General features: G+C 40.4%; 1 protein-coding gene across 4 annotated transcripts in view; it reads right to left on the reverse strand.

The window, feature by feature from the left end:
• Positions 1 to 3496: 3496 nt before the first annotated feature.
• SOX6 (SRY-box transcription factor 6) overlaps positions 3497 to 20181 on the reverse strand; it is a 678732-nt gene continuing 662047 nt past the window's right edge. For all 4 annotated transcript variants that reach the window (XM_069471178.1, XM_069471179.1, XM_069471181.1 and 1 more), the window contains one exon: positions 3497 to 10155. In XM_069471178.1, the coding sequence (XP_069327279.1) occupies positions 9852 to 10155 (304 nt within the window). In that variant the 3' untranslated portion in view covers positions 3497 to 9851. The remainder of the gene's footprint in view (positions 10156 to 20181) is intronic.

Below are 20181 nucleotides of genomic sequence, written 5' to 3' on the forward strand. Positions count from 1 at the left end.
GGGGGTGAGTTTGTGAAGCTGGGTGGATGAACAATCCACGTGGGTCCTAGGAGCCCTGGTGCCAGGGTGACATTAGCTCAGACACCTCTTCTTACTGGGTGTCCCACTCTGTCTCCCACTCCCACATTCAGGAATGGAGCCCCAGAACCCACATGTCTCCTCATTGATCTGCTCAATGGCCACTCAGTCTGGTGCCAAATGGAAAAGTCACTAGGTGGCCAACTGATGGTGGGGTCCCTGAACAGATTCTGAAGAGAGTCACCCTAGGGGCCCGGAGTATCTCCTGGCCCCTCAGTCAGGGCCAGGCACCAAGCACAGCCAGAGTAGAGGATGACAGTGTCAGAGCTGTCAGAAGCCACTGTCCCTAGACGCCTCAGTGCTCCCACAGTGACAAAGCCCAGGACACCTGGTCATAACTAGATGTAGATCCAAGGCTGCCCTAGTGAGGAACAATTTGCACAGACTACTGTGAGGCCATATGCAATACAGTCAACTCTGTTTTTAGAATGAGAAAACACAAGTGTATGCTCTGGCATTGCCATTTAATCTCTGTGTGAATTGGGGTGGGTCATGTCCTGTCTCTGGGCCTTCACGATTCAAATGAGGACAGTGATGCTTACCCTACCCATCCCATGACATGTTGTTGACAAAGAGGAGGCAGAGGATGGTTATTGGAGTCTCACATACTGGGGACTTGCCACTCAGGATGGCCCATGTTGTGTTCCACGTGGCTTAGGCAATGCCGACGCTGAGTGAGCCAGGCTCTGAGCACTGTTAAGGGAAAGAGTCATTACCTGAAGCCTGTGTTTCTTTTGCCAAAGAGGAAGGAGAGGATACTAGGTGAACAGCTGCTCGTGATGCAGCCTCATGGGATCACGGTCCCTCCTCTCCCCAGCAGGCAGAGGCGGCTGGTTTCCCTCCCTTTCCGTGATGAAGGCCCAGGCTTGGGCCTCCCAGAACTCCTTGTCTCTGAGCAGACGAAGGGCAATCTTGGGTACCTGGCATGTCACGGAAAGGAGAAGATGAAACTATAAAAGCTTCCCATTTCTGGTCTGTCCTTCTCATGCGCCAGAATGTCAAGGAACAGCAGCTCTAGGCTCAGAGACTCTGGCATCCAGCAGCGCGAGTCATTCTAAAAGCACAGACACTTTCAGTGTCCTTATCCCTGTCACACCCACTTGAAATGGCTCTCCCAATATGAATACAGATGTCTTTACTAAAAATGTCCTCCCAATGCAGTAACAAATACCAAGGTAGCCATAAGGCTTCCTCATCTCCACCGTCGAAGACCCTGATACTCACAGGCATCTACACCACACATGGAGGCCAAGTTGCCCCCACGCGGACGTTTGTTCCACAAACAAGGGTTGAGCACTTACTATCGGCCAAGCACTGTGCTGGGGGCTGGGCGGGCAAGGCACAGCCTTGGTTTCAGTGGTGCATCATCTAGCAGAAAAGACAGACATAGAAACAAATCATGACAATATGGTAAACATTATCACAAGGTCCTTTCAAAGTGCCACGGAGCCCCGCTCGAGGGAGAGCTTGAAACTGGGGGTCAGGGAAGACCTCAGGAGGTGGTGACATTTGAGTGGCATTCGAAAGGTAAGTGGGAGTTTCCCAAACAGAGAAGGGGACAGATTTATTCTGGGCTAAAGAAAAAGTAAAAGCCCAGGGTGGTAGACAGGCCAGGGGTGTGAGAAAAGCAGTGAGGAGTTGAGGGTGTTTGAGGACATGGTGGAAATGGAGGCTGGCAGGCCTGCTGAGGCTTGGCTGTCAGGGGAGGAGGTTGGGACTTGTCAGCAATGGAAAGCCAGAAGATTTTAGGAGAGGATGAGAGAGGATGGACAGATCAGATCTGTGGTTTAGAAAAGGCCATTGGCAGTTGCAAGGATGGGCTGGAAGTGCGAAAATATGAGGCCTGGAGACCAGCTCAGAGGGAGGGAAGCTGAGGTCATCCCATGTGTGACCAGGTCCTGAGTGAAGGCCTCAGGCACATCCTTCACTTCGCTCAGTGGTGACACCAACCTATGCTGTCTGCTGGCTCAGACATTCTCTGGGCAGAGGGGCAGGCTGCCTTTGTACACACTGGGTGCAGCCCGCTGCTGGGGGTTCTACACCTGCCATTCCACTCCAGTCCCCCAGTGTGCTGCGAGGTAGGGATTATCATCCCATTTTACGGAGGAGTTATTCAGAGAAGGTCACACACCTGGCAAGTGGCAGAGCCAGGCTGGTGTTACTCCAAAGTCCATATTCTTTTCAATGCCCTGTGCTTACCTGGGCTTTTAAAAATCCACAAGCCTGGCCAGGCGTGGTGGCTTATGCCTATGATCCTAGCACTTTGGGAGGCCAAGATGGGAGGATAGCTCGAGGTCAGGAGTTCAAGACCAGCCTGAGCAAGAGCGAGACCCCCATGTCTACTAAAATTAGAAAACTTAGCCAGTCATTGTGGTGTGCGCCTGTACTCCCAGCTACTCTGGAGGCTGAGGCAGGAGAATCCCTTGAGCCCAGGAGTTTTGAGGTTGCTGTGAGCTATGATGGGGCCACTGCACTCTAGCCCAGGGTGACAGAGTGAGAAAAAAAAAAAACATAAGGCGGGAGGGAGGGTGCTGGAGTACTAGGTTTTCAGAACTTACAGCATTTTGTGTCAAACTTACAGTCTGAATAGGATAAAGCAATTTCCACAGATCCTTGGCTTTTCTTTAATGAGGTATTTTTTCATAGGAAATATCAAAAGAAGAAGTTGCTGGGCTTCCCCACTCTCCCTTGAACACTTTCGGTTCACTCTGGGCTGTTGGTTACTAATTTCCAGAATCCACAGCACTGGCTTGGCTGGCTCAGCAGGTCTCCTGCAAGGGCCCTGCTCACTTCAGCCCACTACCCCACCTCCATCCCTCAGACTCAGAGCACAATGGAATGGCTTTGGAAATATTTTAGAAGCCGATATCACTGGCAGCAGAGTTTTTCTCTGGGTGCCACTCATTGCCGGACAAAGAGATGGGAGCGTTCTTCTCTGAGGCAGACGCTACTGAGGAAGCAGCCAACCACTCCCAAACACAGCAGAGGGAAAGGTTCTGTAAGTGCAGCATTTTCCACTCTGGGCTGCTAGGTTTGCAGAAGTTGGTGTCAGATGAGAGGCTGGCTCTTAAGATCTGTTCATACCCAGCAATGCTCTGAGCTTTCACACGCTGTTTCACTCTCATGAAGAAGTCAGGCATAACAGGCAGTGCCGTTCTCTCTCATCTTCTCTTGACAAAAATCCACGCTGGGTCTTGTTCCTCCCTTCTAAATCCACAAGCATTTCCTGCTACAGCCATGTATGCTCCCAAATGAAAGAAGGAGGCAAGTCTCTCCAGGCTAAGAGGGTCGAAGGCTTTTGCAGACCTACCTCTGGGCCAGGCAGAAGCGATGGCAGAAAGCGGGTGGCAGGCCTAGGGCTCGCTGGGCTCCATGGTGGGAACAGTTTGCAGGGCACAGACAAGGCCATACACAGAGGTCATAAAACAAAATTTATCTTTAATTTGTAAGTGTCAACAGCAGTACAAAAGATGGAGTGATGACAACTAGATTAGGGTAGAGAGGACAGTCTTGAGGTAAATGAGCATAAATAGGCAGTTCTTATAGACACTCCCCTGAGGGGCCGAAGCCCCATCATGGCATTTACATTATCACCCAAGGATGGCATGTTTAACATATCAGGAAAGCACCTTGTGCAAAAAGGAAAAAAAAAAAAAGTAGCTAAGGTGCCAACATACACCAGGATAGATAAAGACAGTGTGTCTTTCAATTTTGTCTTTTCCCTTTATTATGAGGCAGAGGAGGGGAAGACTTTGAAAAGTACCACTGAAAGATTATTCAATGTTGAGTTTTATCTCACATCAATACTGCACAACAAAATCCAAGAAGTTTGTGTATGCAACAAAGCTAAGAACAATGATTCATTCCTTTAAATTTGAAGAGATTTTTTTTTTTATTTTTCCCATTTCTTTAATCCTTAGCAAACTTTTTTTTAAATTATTATCAAGAGGAGAGTGTGAGAAAGATGTGATGGCAACCCTTAAGGTCATTTAAAAACTTTACACTGGACTGTACAAGATTTTTTTTTTGATAAACTATTTACATTTTCAGACTTTCAAACATATTCAAAGCAGCAATAGACACTAGTTTTTATGGTTTTTTGTTTTTTCTAATTGCCCAAATAGTTACCAGCCATGGGCCAAGTAGGTACCTGCATTATACATAGAATTTCTACAAAGAAAATCTGTACTTAAAAGTTGCTGGAGGGTGTATGAAGTGCCCTTAGAGTCTTAAGGGCCACACCCACAGTGTTGCTATAGGAACCAAAGCACAGTACCTTGACAACAGAGTTGCAGTTGTCCCAACAGCCCGACACAAACTTTACACTTTGAAACAGCAGCCAGCATGTCAGTCCAGCATGTCAGTGAATTGTGCTGATTAAATTAACATAGAATACAATCTCACAATATACATCACAAACAAATTACAACGTTGGGAAATAAAAGAGTTACAGTAAGATAAGTTATGTAGTAACAGCTTATAAGCTTGTCTAAGGTAATAAAAATTTTACATGGCAAATACAATAATGAATGAACATAAATGCTAAGCATTCTAATTTGCTACAAGCTGGAGAATGGTACAATAAAGACTGTACTTTCCAAAAAAGCAAAAACACATATGACAAAGGAAGACAAACGGAGAATGCACATGAGCAGATCTGCAATGTGCAGCATACAACACAGTTAAATATTTGCACATTCCCCTTACTCCAAGAGCACCAGCACTGAGGCCTTACTTTATGCTTGTGGTTCTTCAGGAATAAGAAACTACTGAGCAAGATACGCCACTGAGTTGCCTTCAAGCTTTCATATTGCCACTGACACCCATTAGAAGAGTATCTGCACTAAGCATTACCTTTCTGCCCCTCCCTCCCACCCCCGCCTCTGCCCCAGAGGTACCAGCATTCAGAATACTTGTTCGTGAACTTGTGGAAAGCAATCTGTTCCCAAAGCGAAAGACGGCATGGGGATGAAAAGGAAATGTGTTTGCATATCAATATTTTCAATGACATTAGCACAGGAGCACGCTCAATAGTATATGGCATCAGAAACAGAACATCGTCGGCAGGAATAACAGATAGAAGTTGTTTATTCAGGAAGAAAACATGTCAGGGAGCAGATGACTTAAGGAAATGATGCAAGTGCTTTTGTAAAGGGACAAATGAGGTCATACAATATTCTTATACTTTGAGAAGTGAGCTTAAGTGCCAACTCAATCCTTAGACAAGCGTGCACAAAATCAGGCAAGGCTACAGAAACCATTTTTTGTCATTTTCTCATTAAAAAGGAAGACCCAGTAATAATTTCAATACATTCCTTTAGCTGCATTTCATTGCAGTTGTTGGCACTTGGTACAGGACTTCTCATATGATTTAAAACTACTAAGTGATTCTTTTTCCTTTCCCAAATGAGTTGGTAGAGGTCAACTCTTTGCAAAATAAGTAAATTGAGAGAAGCAGCCTCAGCTGTGGTATTCAAGTGACCAGGCTGCCTGCCTTCTGAAGGTAGATGGGCTTCCCCAAAACAATCCCTGCTTTCAGCTAGCGCCTGTGCTCCTGGCTCAGGAGGGTGTGCTCTGAAGAAGGAGCCTAGCTTCATAAGGAAAAGAAAGCAGCCTTTAATTTCAGCTCTAGAGTGATCACACCCTTTTCAAACACCCCTAGGCTTCTGTGGGGCTAATGTTCCGGGGAGGCCAGAATGTGACAAGCTCAGTAGCACTGTGAACCCACATCTGAATTTAGAACTTGGCCTGGGAGTTGGTGTCTGGACCCTGGCAAATCAAATCAGGCCTGAGGACAAGGCTAGAGAGTATCAAATACCAAATGAAGCAAACTGATGTGCTCCTAAAAGGTTGAGCTGGATACGTGTGAAAACAACAAAGCTTCCGTACCTTCCTGAAAAAAGACACTGCCTCACATCAGCCAATGAAATAGAGAAAATGACAGCCTAGCTGCTCATGTCCGCAGATCAACCTTGTCTTTCTCTCTTCCGCCTTCCCTCTCTTCCTTCCTTCTTTCCTTTCTTTCCTTCCTCCCTATTCCATATGGCCCATTATTTTAGGAGAGGATTGTCTGCCAGTGTCCCTATTCTAAGTGACAAGGAAAACCCTGATACTTTCTTTAACAAAGTGGAGATAATGTTGATATTCGATTTGAAGATACTATGAAATAGGGAGCACTGAAAAAAAGTTGCTCAACATTCTTTAATCTAACTGGCATGGTGGGACTTTCATCAATGGCCAATCTCAGAGGCAGATTTTTGCCTTTATAATGGTATTCATGCTTTGTGCTATTAAATGGTCACAGAACTAGCTTAGAAGATTTATGTGGATTCACAAAGCAAATTGACTCTCTTAACTGTACTGGAAAAGTAGTATGTTCAATTCATCAGCTTTCTATAAGAAAAAAAGGGAAAAGTCTGAGTCTGTGGACAGTGGGTCCTGAACTCATGAGAACCCCAGTGAAGCATTTTGCTGTCCCCGTGACAGGCCAAACACTGCTCTCTCACTGTCGCTGAAAATTCACTGTCCCCACGAGGTACCGGGGCTTATCAACTTCTAGTTTGGACCAACAAATATGGATAGAGAACAAAAAGGAAATACATAACTTATATCTCACTAAGTATTCATGAACCAAAAATAAATTCTATTTCTATGTTATATTTACACAATTAAAAAATCTAAATGAGATGGTAAAGTGATAAAAACTTTGTTTAAGCCCCACTTAAAATGAAGTGATCCCTATGATTGTCATTCTTAATTTCCATGGATATTTAGAGCCAAACTTGGCTAATAAATAGAATAAACTGCTTAGATGCAAAATTTAGATTCAAATACAGCATCACTGCTTGATCCAATGAAAGAGACGTTTACAATCAGATCGTTCCTGAATAGCTTTTCATTTTTAAGAACATGGCTGGAAGTAACTGAGCCCCAGTACTGAGGCAGAGCTGGAGCTAAAACAAAGTGTTCATACACACATGTATTTTGCATAAATAAATGAAATAACAAGACATAAAAATGACTCAAATCCGGCAACTGTGAGGCAAGCCCACACGAGTCGAAACAGATGACTTTTGTTCATGTAGTTTTCGTACAACAGTTTCACATTAGTCAGAAGTGATAAAAAATACCATTTATATCCAGTGCTTATAACACTTACGAAACAACATCTGTGAGTGTGTGTGTTTTTTGTTTTTTTTTTTTCTTACTACGAGCAAAATCAAGTTTCAGTCCTAAAGAACAGTCCTTTGTTCTCCACCAGCCCAGAATATCATTTTGGCATGGTCATAAAAACAAACAAAATTAACCTACTATGCTAAATGTTTGCCTTTGTGCAAAATTAATTACATACAATACAAAGCTAGCCATACAACACTCTACCTATGCAACAAAATAAAAAAGGCGAGAGAGCAAAAGCAAAAGCCAAAGAGAAAGAGAAAAAGTATGAGAATGAACTGAGGAGGAGAGGTATATAATCAAAGAAATCAGTAAGACAATAATAAATACTTTTTTTTTTTAGAAAAATGACCTCCTCCTCATCTGAAATAAATGTACAAAAACAAAGTTCTAATCCCCAACCAATATTAAGAACACAACATTCCTATCAGTACCTTAATCAGCTTATAGAGAGCACTCCAGCTAACAGCATAGGTGGTAATATCTTGGCTAGACCTATTTATTGCTATTAGGTATGGCCTTGAGCACTCTTTAAATAAATATGAAGGTACACTATTTTCTTCCAAGTGACAAAATGGCTCAAGAAATCTGATGGGGCCGTTCCTATGTCGTAGTGATGAGATTCTGGGTTGTCCCGTGAGGTGAACTGTCCCGTTCACTGACATTCTCCCCTTGAGCCACTCGGTGAGACCCCCCGTAGGCAACCAGTCCTGGTTTCAGGAAGGTCCAAGTGGCATGGCAGAGCTCCCTGCAGTGAGGAGATGGGAATGAAAGCTCACTGCCTCCCAGCCCAGCAGCACATCTCCAGAGAAACCCTTGTGTGACAAGTGCAGTTCATCTTGTTCACACGTAGGCATGTCCCCACACAGCCACAGATACAGGAAGTCGGCCAGAGGAACCTGTCTGCCGCCCCAGGAGCTATCTGTTCCCCAGAGTTAACAGTAGGAGCATCCTATACAGGGAATGTATTTCCCTCCCCCTTCTCCTTCCCTATGGTTTTCTTCCACTCTCTGGATTTATTATGACTACTTGCCTCTATGCTTTGAGGCTGTCATGCGGCCTCTTGCATCCTGGGGATTTTGCAAAGAACTCCCTGGATATGCCAGCTGGGACAAGGCAACTCAGTGTAAAGGTGCCAGCCCATGACAGCTTCACTGTAGACTCATACATGGCCCACAAACCTTGGGGTTCAGGTTTGGCTGCAGGACTCTCCTGCCTGGCAGTCATCACTGCTGATCCTCATGATGAATGGAATTCAGGGGGAGAAGCCACTGATGCAGACCCTACCACTTGTGCTGAACTGAATGAGGGGGACATTCTGGCAAAATACTTGAGGTCACAATGAACCTCAGGGGCATACTTGTTTACGTGTGAGACTACACACCTATATCCAAATACACAGCCCTGCAGCCAGATATACACTCATGTTGAAAAACCACAATATAGGTATTTAATAGTATCATGGTTTCAAAAATGCTTCCAGATGCTCCGGGGCCATAAAATCACTATGTACATCTTTTGTATCTAGCAGGAGAAGGAGGTGAAAAGGGCTAAAAAGTTCTTTGGGGAAGGAGGGTGAAAAACAAGAATTATTAAATTAATGCCACCAACAATTTTTTAAAAAATAAATAGTAAGTGGACCCTTGACATTCTGGAATGAATAAATTATTTAAGAGAAAATGTGTTAAGACTGAATGTCAGGGTTAAAGGCAAAGGGATAATGGATGTAGTGAGAGGTGGTCTCCTGCAGAGAAGACCACCGTGTCGGTATCTGGTGTAGCGATCGCTCTGGTGTGTGTATGTCATACCACGTCATACACTGATGGCACGTCAAGAGGCAAACACAATTGGGTACATGCACTGTGGCAACCTTGTTCGTTCCTTACAATATCTTGTCTCCAGATTCCTGAGTACTTTACCATTTTCTGAAAAAAAAAAGTTGGTTTGCTATTTTATTTTCAGATGCCAAAGATTGTCTAAGACTTTGCAGTGTCTCCTTTAAGACTTTCAAAATATTAAGATTCAAAAGTTATGAAAAAGTTTGGCACATTCAAAGTTTAACTCTACACATGGAAAAATGGAATTCCGAGGCCTTTTGAATATGCTCTACATGAAGCTGCACACGCCGTGGACTTGTTCTGTTTCACAATATGAAATCCTCAGTTGTTTTCTAAAATAATTCAGAATAAAAACACATTCACAACCTGTAGGCCGGCACAGCATACCTGAGTGAGAATGTTTAACCCCATCTAAAACAGTAACTTAAACCTTTATCAACATCCAAAAGAAAAAAAAGTAAGACAAAAATATAAGACTTGTAAGACAGCTATGGGTTGAGATAAGTTTTCAAGTCCTGGTGTCTCATATTTAATATGTCTTCACCTAAATTAAAAAACAACAACAACAACAACAACGACAAAAAACTCAAGTTCATGAAAAAATCAGGGAAAACTTAATCTGTCTCACACTTTATGAAACAATTAAGACCATTCTGCTGATGTAATTGTGGAGCCACAAATGCATGCGGGCTCTTTAAGAACTTTTTGTTGGGGGTGGGTGAAATGTCAGAGTATTTTAATTCAGCAAACAAAAACTCCTCAGTTGGCACTGACAGCCTCTGGGGCCTCATTTTCACTGCTATAGTCTGATTTGGGGTCATCTTCATAGTCGTCATACATTTCCATTTCATCCTCTCCATTAATCATTTCATTTCCAGCTAGGCTTCCGCCGTCTGTCTTCATACCATAAGTGCTCTGGATGACGGGGAGGCTGGGCTCTGGGCTGGCTGAGGTGCTAGAGCAGTCAGATGTCATCTGAGGCGATGGTGTGGTAGTTGCCATAGTGATAGCACCAGGATACACAACACCTGTTCCTGTGGTGATTGGAATCTGAGGCTGTTGCCTGTATAGATTCAAAAATAAATAAATAAATAAAAATAAAACAGAGGGGAATATCTATATATAGGTTCTTGTGTGGCATTGGAATTCATCTCCTACACCTTCCAAAGGGGGGCCCTATTTAACATTCTAAACAAGTACAAACATGTGACAAAGGTGTTCCCTGGATGAATCCTGCAAATCTCCCTGATGTTGTGGTTGGGGGTTAAACAATATAGTAGAGCAATTTACTGATGGTTTTACCACATAAAGACAGGTTCTTTTAACATGGCAAATACGGCAAAGCCTGGATAACACTTGGCATTAGGAACAAATGCTTTAGTTACACAAAGTTTACACACAAATTTTTAAGATCTTTCAGAGCATTTTTAAAAAAGACTAGTTGCATAAGACATTATAATGACACTATTAAGCAGGTTTCTATCATCTTCATCTTGATTTGAGAACTGCTCAGAGGAAAAGATCAAAGGTGAGAAAGGACCTACTATATCCCAAAGAATCAGATTTGGCAAAGCATTTATTTGTTGTCTTTGTAAATGTCTACTTATTTCTGTGGCTGAACTTATAGGGAAGGATCCTCATGAAAGGTTTATCTTGGATGTCATTATTCCTGAGGCCCTGGGCTGAAACTGGGGCTTGGACTGGACCAGTCACAAGTAAAGTGCAATGAAAACTCTGCAACTTAACCAGACACCAGCCATGATGCCTCACACTATATCCCAGTGTGTGCCAAGGCCTGGCCACACCAGATCATTCTTTCACAATACTACCCTGGTCAAATAAACTTAACAGATCTTTTGTGAAGATCTGTCTCTCTCTCTGCAGGGACACATGGCTACTCTGTCTCTCTACTTCACTTGTGGCATTAAAACTAGTATATAAGAATTGAAAATTTACTTAACTCAGAGACTATGACTGAAATAATATTTTCTTATATGCGGTATTCACCAAGTATTTCTTAATGTTTTATGGACAGTAAATTACAGTTAAAATTTGCTTCAAAATGTCATTGTAATTGTCCTTTCTAAGCCTCAGTTTCCATATATTTATAAAAGCTGAAGTCAGGGAAGTTCTGGAAGGTCCTTCCACCTTTTTATACTCATGGCTCAGGTCAATCATCACTTCGACAGTTCTTATTGACCCTACACATTATCACTGAAACTTTCTATCTACCTCACTCTGACAGGAAAATGTACTAAATCAAAGAAGAAGTAGCTAGTTACCAGCTATTCTTTGACATGTCCATAAAGAGCATAATTTTCTCACAAAGATCTGCATGGCCTCCAGTCTAGTGGAAGGAATAATTATGATAGAGATTGCCTAGAAACATGGTGTATAATATCTGATCATGCTGTCTTTACCAACACCTTTCAATCACTATGAGGCAAAATGATTATTCTGTAACCTTTCACTAATATAATGTATAAAATATTTTCATAAATATTACCTCCTTCAATTAACATGGAAACCCCATTAGTTATTATTATTCCCAAATAAGTTCTTGCTCCAGATCCTGCATTCAATAACCAGAAGAGCCAAAATTTGAACCTAAGTTGTCACCTGACTTGAATTACATCACTCTTTCCTTTATAGATATTCAATATACAGATACACTAAGTTCTCTGTATCTCATAAAAATTCCTGACTTCTATAGAGCCTGTCAGCACCCAGTTGACACTAAGCACCTGATATTGATCCAATTTTTATGACACTCATGGTGAGTTTTTTTGATTGCCTGAAGGAAGTAGATAACAGAGGAATCTAAATATATGTATAGAAACAGCTTATAAAATATTACTTTCCTTCTCAGGGAACCAAATTCTAAGACAGTATCTTCCTTGCTTCCTAAGTTTTGAGCAAATTAATACGTATTAAATTTCATGCTAACCTTCCCAAGGCAGTGAATGCTTCATTAATTTTTTTTACTGTATTTGGATAATTACAATAAAAATATTTTGGCTTTAATCACATTATGAGTGTAGAGTGAAAACTTTTACTGCAATATTAACCCATTTTACGGATTCCCTAATTTGGCAAGCTGATCTATAATATTTAACATAAACTATGCATACCAATACAAATTATGAAATAGTAGATTTTCTTTCCACAAAGAACAGATGGTCATATTTGCAGTATTTTATCAGAAAATATATATATATATATCTCCATAGTTCTATTAAATAAATATAGATTGAGCCCCTATTATGGCTGGAGACTAGAAGTAGATGCTTTCACATGATCTTATTTAATCTTCATAATAAGCTTGAGAGGTAAGTCATACTTCCCCTCTTTTATAAATGAAGTAATCAATTAAGGTTCAGAGAGTTCCAGTGGTTTGTCCAAGGCCACCCATGTACCACAGTCAGGAATTGAACCCTTTCTTATGTCACAAATTCTCTACTAGATATAAATATTGGGGTGAGAGAGGCAAGCCTACACTATCAGAAATATAGTTAGCAATTTGGTCTCCACATATTTAACAGTATTTGGACATTAAGATGGTAATGGGATGATAAAAATAAACAAGCAAATAAAACATCTGTACCATTTATTTTCTGGAATGAGACACATATGATGTTCAAAAGCCTACTCCTGGGAGGTAGAGAGACAGATATCACTGCTTTAAGCCCCCAGCCAGTTCTAAAAGCACTGGTAAAAACCTGGGCATCACTCCCCACCTTGAGGAAATGAAGGTAGTCCAGCCTTGGTAAAGGTCCCACACTCACATACAACTGTTTCGAGTTGTACCTAAATTTAGAGTGAGAATTTATTCCTGCAGAGATGATCTTTGCCTCACCAGAAGATCACCAACGTCTTCTGGGAAGAAGGTTATATATATGCAAAGAGCTCAGGTTCTGGAGTCAGACAGACTGGGGTTTAAATCCCAGCTCCACCAGTTGCTGGCTGGGTAATCTTGGGCAGGCTAATTATCATCACTAACACTCCCTCTCCTCATCTAAAAATTAGAATAATCACACTTACTTGACAGGATTTTCAAGAAGATTGAGAACATATATGTAAACATTACATATATAAAGTAGAAACTCAAATGTCAATTCTTTTTCTTTCCCCCTTTGGGAAGTTGGTATAAACCTCACAGAGAGCAAGCATGTTCTGGGTCTGGGAGGGCACCAAGGAAATGACAAGGTAATGGGCTGGACCCCCCATGAGTGCTAGCCCACAGGAGCCATTAGGAATCAACAGCAACAACAGACTGTAAAACATTACTCTGGTTTACAGCCTGACCAAGAGAGGACTTCCTCTCTACCATAGTGAATGAAGAGAAGGACATCTGAGATGAGAAAGTGTTAATGTCTTCTGAGAAATGTTTGAAAAGAAAAAAATCCTGAAAGAATGACATTTGGTTCTGTATAACCCTTTTTCTAACCCTAACTCCCTCCTTTTCCCCAATTCCTGAAATCTTTCCATTGTACCCTCTGGAATTCAATTGATAGTCCTTACTGTACCTTCTAGCTCTAACTGAAACTTGGCTTTCTCCATGGGCTACGGCTCTCCCTACAGCCCTCTTAAGAATTGGCCATTTGCTTTCCACACCCCTTACACTGATGGGCCCAGAGGTGGGGTAGCTCCCTCGTAGCCCCTCATTGCCTCTTCCCAGCTATTTTTTTTTATCTCTTAATCTTAAAAATCTCATCTTTGAATCTAATGTCCCCAAACTATGTCACCCACTCACACCCTTATGTATTTCCTGCCTGTTCATTCCCCCTCATTCCTTAAAAATGTTAGCTTCTGGCTTACTGTTGCTGTCCTTCCAACATTACCCCTGCCATGATTCTTGATAACTTTACTATCTATGTAGATGATCGCTCCAATACTTGGCTATCTCAGTTTGACCTCCCTCCACTGAGATAATCTGGACCTTTCCTAACTTAGCTGTTCATTCTTTTGTCACACAGCAGACTCTGTCATTTCCAACTGTCCCCCTCCATAATCTCAATTTTAAACATTCTACTCTTAACTATCACATCTTATCTTTCTAGTTTTCTCTCTCTAGTACCCTAGTTCATGATTCTACCCCCAACCCCCACCCAATGAGGAGCTACAATTTCTTGATCCTTCAATCTACTTTCACTGTCTTCACTTGTGCCTTTACCCTTGTACTCTCGCTTCTCTCTTCACTCAGTTTAAATTTTGTGGTTACTCACTCCTTTGCAGATACTCTCCACTCTCTAACACAGCAAAACTCTAACTTAAGTTAAATCTAACTCTCTGCTTATTCTGTTTAGCCACACAGATGAACATGGCTAGAGAAAACACATTACCATGCTTCCTGGTCTCTAAATTTATAGGCATGATGTCAGATTGACCTCTGGTGCTGTTCAGCCAACATACTGCACGTCCTAGCCCACTCCTTCTGGTTTCCTAGACAACTATTTCCTACCTTCTCAATTCTCCTCAAATGTCCAACTTCTTCTCTCCCATTCTCACCCTAACCTAATGACCTGGCTTTCCATTTCATGGAAGAATTATAAACAATCAGAAGAAACTTTCATAAGCTCCTACTATCACATTGACCAGCCTCTCTGGATCTGGGCCCTGTTCTTTGCCTGTCCTCCTGTATTTTGAATCAATTCATAATCCAGTATAAGCCTAACCCCTCTGCTTGTGCACTGAAACTATCTGTTCTTTTTTACTATCTCTCCAGCAATTGTCTCTCCCACCTGCATCATCAGCTGTTCCTCTCTTCTGGATCATTCCACTAAATATACTATGATCACTCCTACTTTAAAAACAAATAACAACAAAAACTCTCTCCTGGCTCATATCCCTCTTCAGCTCATGCCTATTTCTCTAATCTCTAAAGGAAAAAACTCTTTGAAAGGTTGTCTTTCTCCATTTCTTCTACTCAATTCTTTCTTAAATCCACTTCAATCACTCCCAGTGCTCCACTGAAACACAGCTTATGAAGGTCACACCACCAATGATCTCCACGTTGTTAAATCAAAAAGGCAGTTCTTGGTCCTCATCTTCCTTGACCTGTGCCATGAGCAGCATTTGATACAATTGATCGCTTTTCTCCTTACTGGAACATTTTATTCACTTGTCTTCCAAGATACCACACTCTCCTGGTCTTCTCATTAGCTGCTCCTTCCAAGTCCCTGCTCTGCTTCCCTCACATCTCCCTGACGCCTAAGCACTTAAGTACCCATGGACTCAGTCCTTGCACCTCTTCTCTTCTCTATGTAAATGTATTCCTTTAATGACTTTGTCCAATTCCATGGCTTTGAATGTTATCTGTGTGCTCACAACTTCCAAATGTGAGGAGTGAAAAAGCACCTGATTCCTAAATTCTAGATCCATATCTGTAACTGCTTATTTGATTTGGATGTCTAAACATCATCTCAACCTTATAGGTTTAAAACTTGAACTCCTGATCGTTTTCCCATATACTTGCTCCTCTCACAGGCATCCTGTTTTTGATTTATGATTATTTCTTATTTCCAGGTCCTCAGGCCAATGCTTTGTAGCTGTATTTCTTTCAAATCCTATATCCAATGTATCAGCGAATCCTATTGGTTCTTCCTCAGAAATTTATCCAGACTCTATCTACTTCTTATCACCTCCACCCCTACAAACCTGGTCCATGCCGCCATCAACCCTAGTCTGGTTTATTGTAAGAGCCTGGCCTTCTTGCTATAGGCCATTTCCGCTTCAGACAATTCTCAATACAGTAGATACAGTGATACTTTCAAATCCTAAGTCAGATCACAACACTCCTCTGCTTATCACTCTTCAATGCCTTTCCATACCATTCAAGGTCAAATTCAAAGTCTTCACAATGGCCTACAAGTCCTTTCATGATTTGGCTCCCTGTTACCTCTCAGACATCTATTATTCTTCCTACCTACTCATTTTGCAGCTATCGTTCTGGCCTCTTTATTTCTTGAACAAGCTAGGCACAATCTTCCCTTAGAACCTGTGCAGTTACTATTCTCTCTGCCTGCTTCTCCCAGATATCTACACAGCTTGCTCCCTCACCCACTCAGATTTTTGCACAAATGTTACCTTCTCAATGAGGTTTTATATGGCTGTCCTATTTAAAATTGCACTCCATCATCTGAAACTCCCTACCCCTTCACTATTTTACTTTGTTCTAAGGTACTTAACACTATTTTATATTTATTCATTTATTGATTGTCTGATTTCTATCATTTGAATGTCAGCTTCATAAGGACAGGAATTTTCACTGACATAGCTTCCAGAGCCTAGACAATGCTTGTAACAGAGGAGGCACTCAATAAATATCTGCTTAATATACAGATTGAATTAATGAATGAATGAACTAGTGAATGAGAAGAAAAACACGTGAAAATTCTAGGTGACCTATTCTAGAGAATAAAAGCTTTAATGAGACTAGATGTATGGGAGGGAAAGTGGTGGAGAAAGTATATGAATATATATATCTTCAGATGCTTGAATGATTATCCTCATACAAAAGGGAGGGATTTATTGTAGGAGAGACCAAAGAATAGGATTAGAACCAACCTTCAAAGTAGCAGAAAGGCAGATATGGCTCAGTTAAGAGAAAAGAACTTTCTTGCATTAGGAGATGTTCCACATAGGATCTAGCTACCTTGGGAAGTGGTGAGCTTTCTAGCCCTGGGAAAGTCTGAGCAAAGCTTAGAGAGGACTCCTACGATGGCTGCTTGAAGTATATAATGTCTGAGACCTCTTCTATGTTACAACTGATTCTGTGCATGCAAAATCGTAAGCTAATTGTCACACTGATCTTGTTATCATATTGTCATTATCAGCATAAAAATAGACTAAAATATTAACTGTGTATAGCTAATTATACTTGAAGAAGCCTGACTTTCAAGGGCTTCCAAAATATTGTTCTTCCCTGCTTATCTTACATTTTCTTTACTGCCAGGGGAAATTCCTAGGCTAGCCTCCTTCTTTATTGTTGAACATTCCCACATTTTCTCTCATGTGTTCATCTTCTCCTTCATGCTAAAGCATGAACAGACTTTCCACCAGTCTGACCTGCCCAAACCTCAAGTCGCTTCCTCAAGGATGCCCTATATTTGGCCCTAATGCATAGTAATCTCTCTTCTTTTGAGCTTTAGTTGCTCTTGTCTATATAATCAAGATGAGTAGTTCATTACATATTATATACAGTATTATTGTATATATTCTGATGTGCATGCATGCATATATATATAGAGAGAGAGAGAACAAACTATTATTTGCTACTCTATTCATCTGTGTGTCTAGCTTCTCCAATTAGAGCATTCTCTGAATGCTCATGTGTACAGAAATAATGCCTCATGTACTGTATTAATTTAGTACAGTGCTGAACACATAGCTGGTTTCAAATAGGCCCTTACCAATTGATTGACGAATCAATGAACAAAATGAAAAATACAGCCAGTAGGCTCAAGCTTTGTCTATCAGAAATTACTTTCCTAAAAAGCATTTTTCCTTCCTTTATAGATCAATTTCAAAGTCAAAATTCAAACACTGCAAATTTCGCAAACAGGAATAGCTGGCAGGTATCGAGCTTTACGAATAATAAATGCATATATTAAAAAAGCTGTAGGTTTTTGTAAAAGTGTATACATGCAGCTGATATGAACAGAGATGGCTAAGAACCCTCCCTCCCAGCCTAAATAAAGGATTTAAGCTGGCCCTGATAGAGCACAGAATTGCTGTATGGTTTTCAAATTACAAAACTATTTCTGGAGTATAATCTAGCTTTGCCATTTGCAAAGTAACTACATATTTATGCTGGCAAAACCTCATTGTTTGCTGACCCTTCAGACCTTTACAAAGTCTATAAATAAAGGCAACATAATTTGTTTCGTCAGGAGATCAGCCTATACATTACACATCTTGATAGTCAATATTGCAAGAAGGAATGAAAATAATAGAAAGCCTTTTACTTTACTTTCTACTTTATTGGAGGTTCTGATCCAGTTTCTTTATAGGAGGACAATACTGAAAACATTATGCCTAATGTATGCTAATTTAATTATAAGTTATTTTATTTATTATTTTTAATTATAAGTTATTTATCTTGTAGGCTTGATTCAACCTCTTTACAATTAAGATCAAAATGGCAAATGTTCAAAATCACTTATTGCACAAGGCATTAGACAATAATTCTTTTAATATAATATAAAACATATACTTGGCACATGGTATTATTTTTCTAGAATACTAAGATTTACTCTAATTTAGAGCTTACCATGTACCAGACACTGTTCTAAGAACTTTACATATGTTATGTTATTCAATCTTCAGAAGGGTCCTATGTTGTCAGTATTATTGTCATTCTCATTCTATATATGAGGAAACTGAGGTACAGAGAGTTTAAATAAATTTCCCAAGGGCAAGTGGAGAGTTCAGAGGAATAAAGATTGCTATACATTCGTTCCTACAACTAGGAAGAAGAAGATCTAGTAACTGAGCCAGAACAGCCTGGCTCCAGAATTGATGCTCTTAGCCACTACACTATACAGCCTCTAAACAATTTGTAGGCTCTAATTGAGAGATATGTGTTATGGTAAAAAGGACATATGTTTCACATTCACATAAACCTGGTTTAAATCTCAGCTCTGCCATTTACTAGCTGTGTAGCCTTGGACAAATCATTTAACATCTCTGAACACTGTGTTTTTCAACCCTATAGTGGGGATGATATTGCCTACCTTGTAAATTTGTTGTATTTTCAAAAATCTATATAATTCACTCAGCACAGTACATAGATACAGTAAGTATTCAATAATTTGCCATTATCATTGCTTAACAAGTAGTCCCAAATTTAATATTTTATAGTAGTTGTCCCTCGGTATCCATAGGGAATTGGTTCCAGGACTCCTCACTGATACCGAAATCCATGGATGCTCAAGTCCCTTATATAAAATGGTGCAGTATTTGCATATAACCTACATATACACATTCTCCTGTATACTTTAAATCATCTCTAGATTACTGGTAATATCTAACACGGTATAAATGCTATATAAATGTTATTATACAGTATTGTTTAGGAAATAAAAAAAACTGTACATATTCAGTACAGATGCAATCTATTACATATCAGCAACAATGCAACATCCTCTGGAATTTTTAAAATAATATGTTCAATTCACAGTTGGTTGAATCTGCAGATGTGGAACCCACAGATATGGAGGCCTAAATGTACCTGCATAATTCTCTATTAGTTCACAGATAAATTATCAAGTAAGTTTCAAATAAATGGAAGTACATTTGGTCGTAGTTCTTTGGGTAACACATCATTGTAACTATGTGTACCCTAATGAATATCATTCTACATTAATAGTTCTCATCAGGATTATTACAAAACTCTGATACTTATTCTGTGAATTGAAGAGGTTAAATCCAAGGTAAGAGCTAACCTTACTCCATTCCATATTATTGATAAATTCATTTCATAATAGCTAAGTAAAAAAATCTAACTCATCAGCAGCAATTGTGTAGTCAGTAAAATGCATGAAAATGTTGGATATTATATGCAGTTTTATTGGTTTGAAAGTTAAGCATGTCTTTTCAAAATCAGCTATAAAAATTGATCTCATCCCCATTCCATCAAGAAGTCAATAGCAATCTTTGAATTTTTTGTTTGTTTTCCTGCCTACTCCTCTTGTAACAACCTCACATCTAATAAAGATCAATTTCCAAAGATGAACCTCAGGGAGTTAATAATCTATCAAATACAACTATTTAAAAAATAATACATAACTATTTAAAAAAGAATTTCTTAAGCAGAAATAATACTTGGATTTATGTAGCAAAGCTGGGAAGAGGAAAATGCTCAGCATTGAAGATTAAAGAATCAGACATTTTGGTCATTGCTGGCACTTCAGCAGCCCTATTCCATAGTCTAAAATGATCCTTCCATGAAGGACTCTCCTACACTATCAGGAACAGGATCCTCAGTCTCTAAATTTCAAAGCTCCTTTTATAAACCATATGCCACAACCAAAGACTCCATTTTGTCCAAGTTCTAAGAGTTCTTGCTCAAATGGCCCAACCATACTGA

Source organism: Eulemur rufifrons, chromosome 6 (assembly GCF_041146395.1).
Source record: "Eulemur rufifrons isolate Redbay chromosome 6, OSU_ERuf_1, whole genome shotgun sequence".
Taxonomy (NCBI): Eukaryota; Metazoa; Chordata; class Mammalia; order Primates; family Lemuridae; genus Eulemur; species Eulemur rufifrons.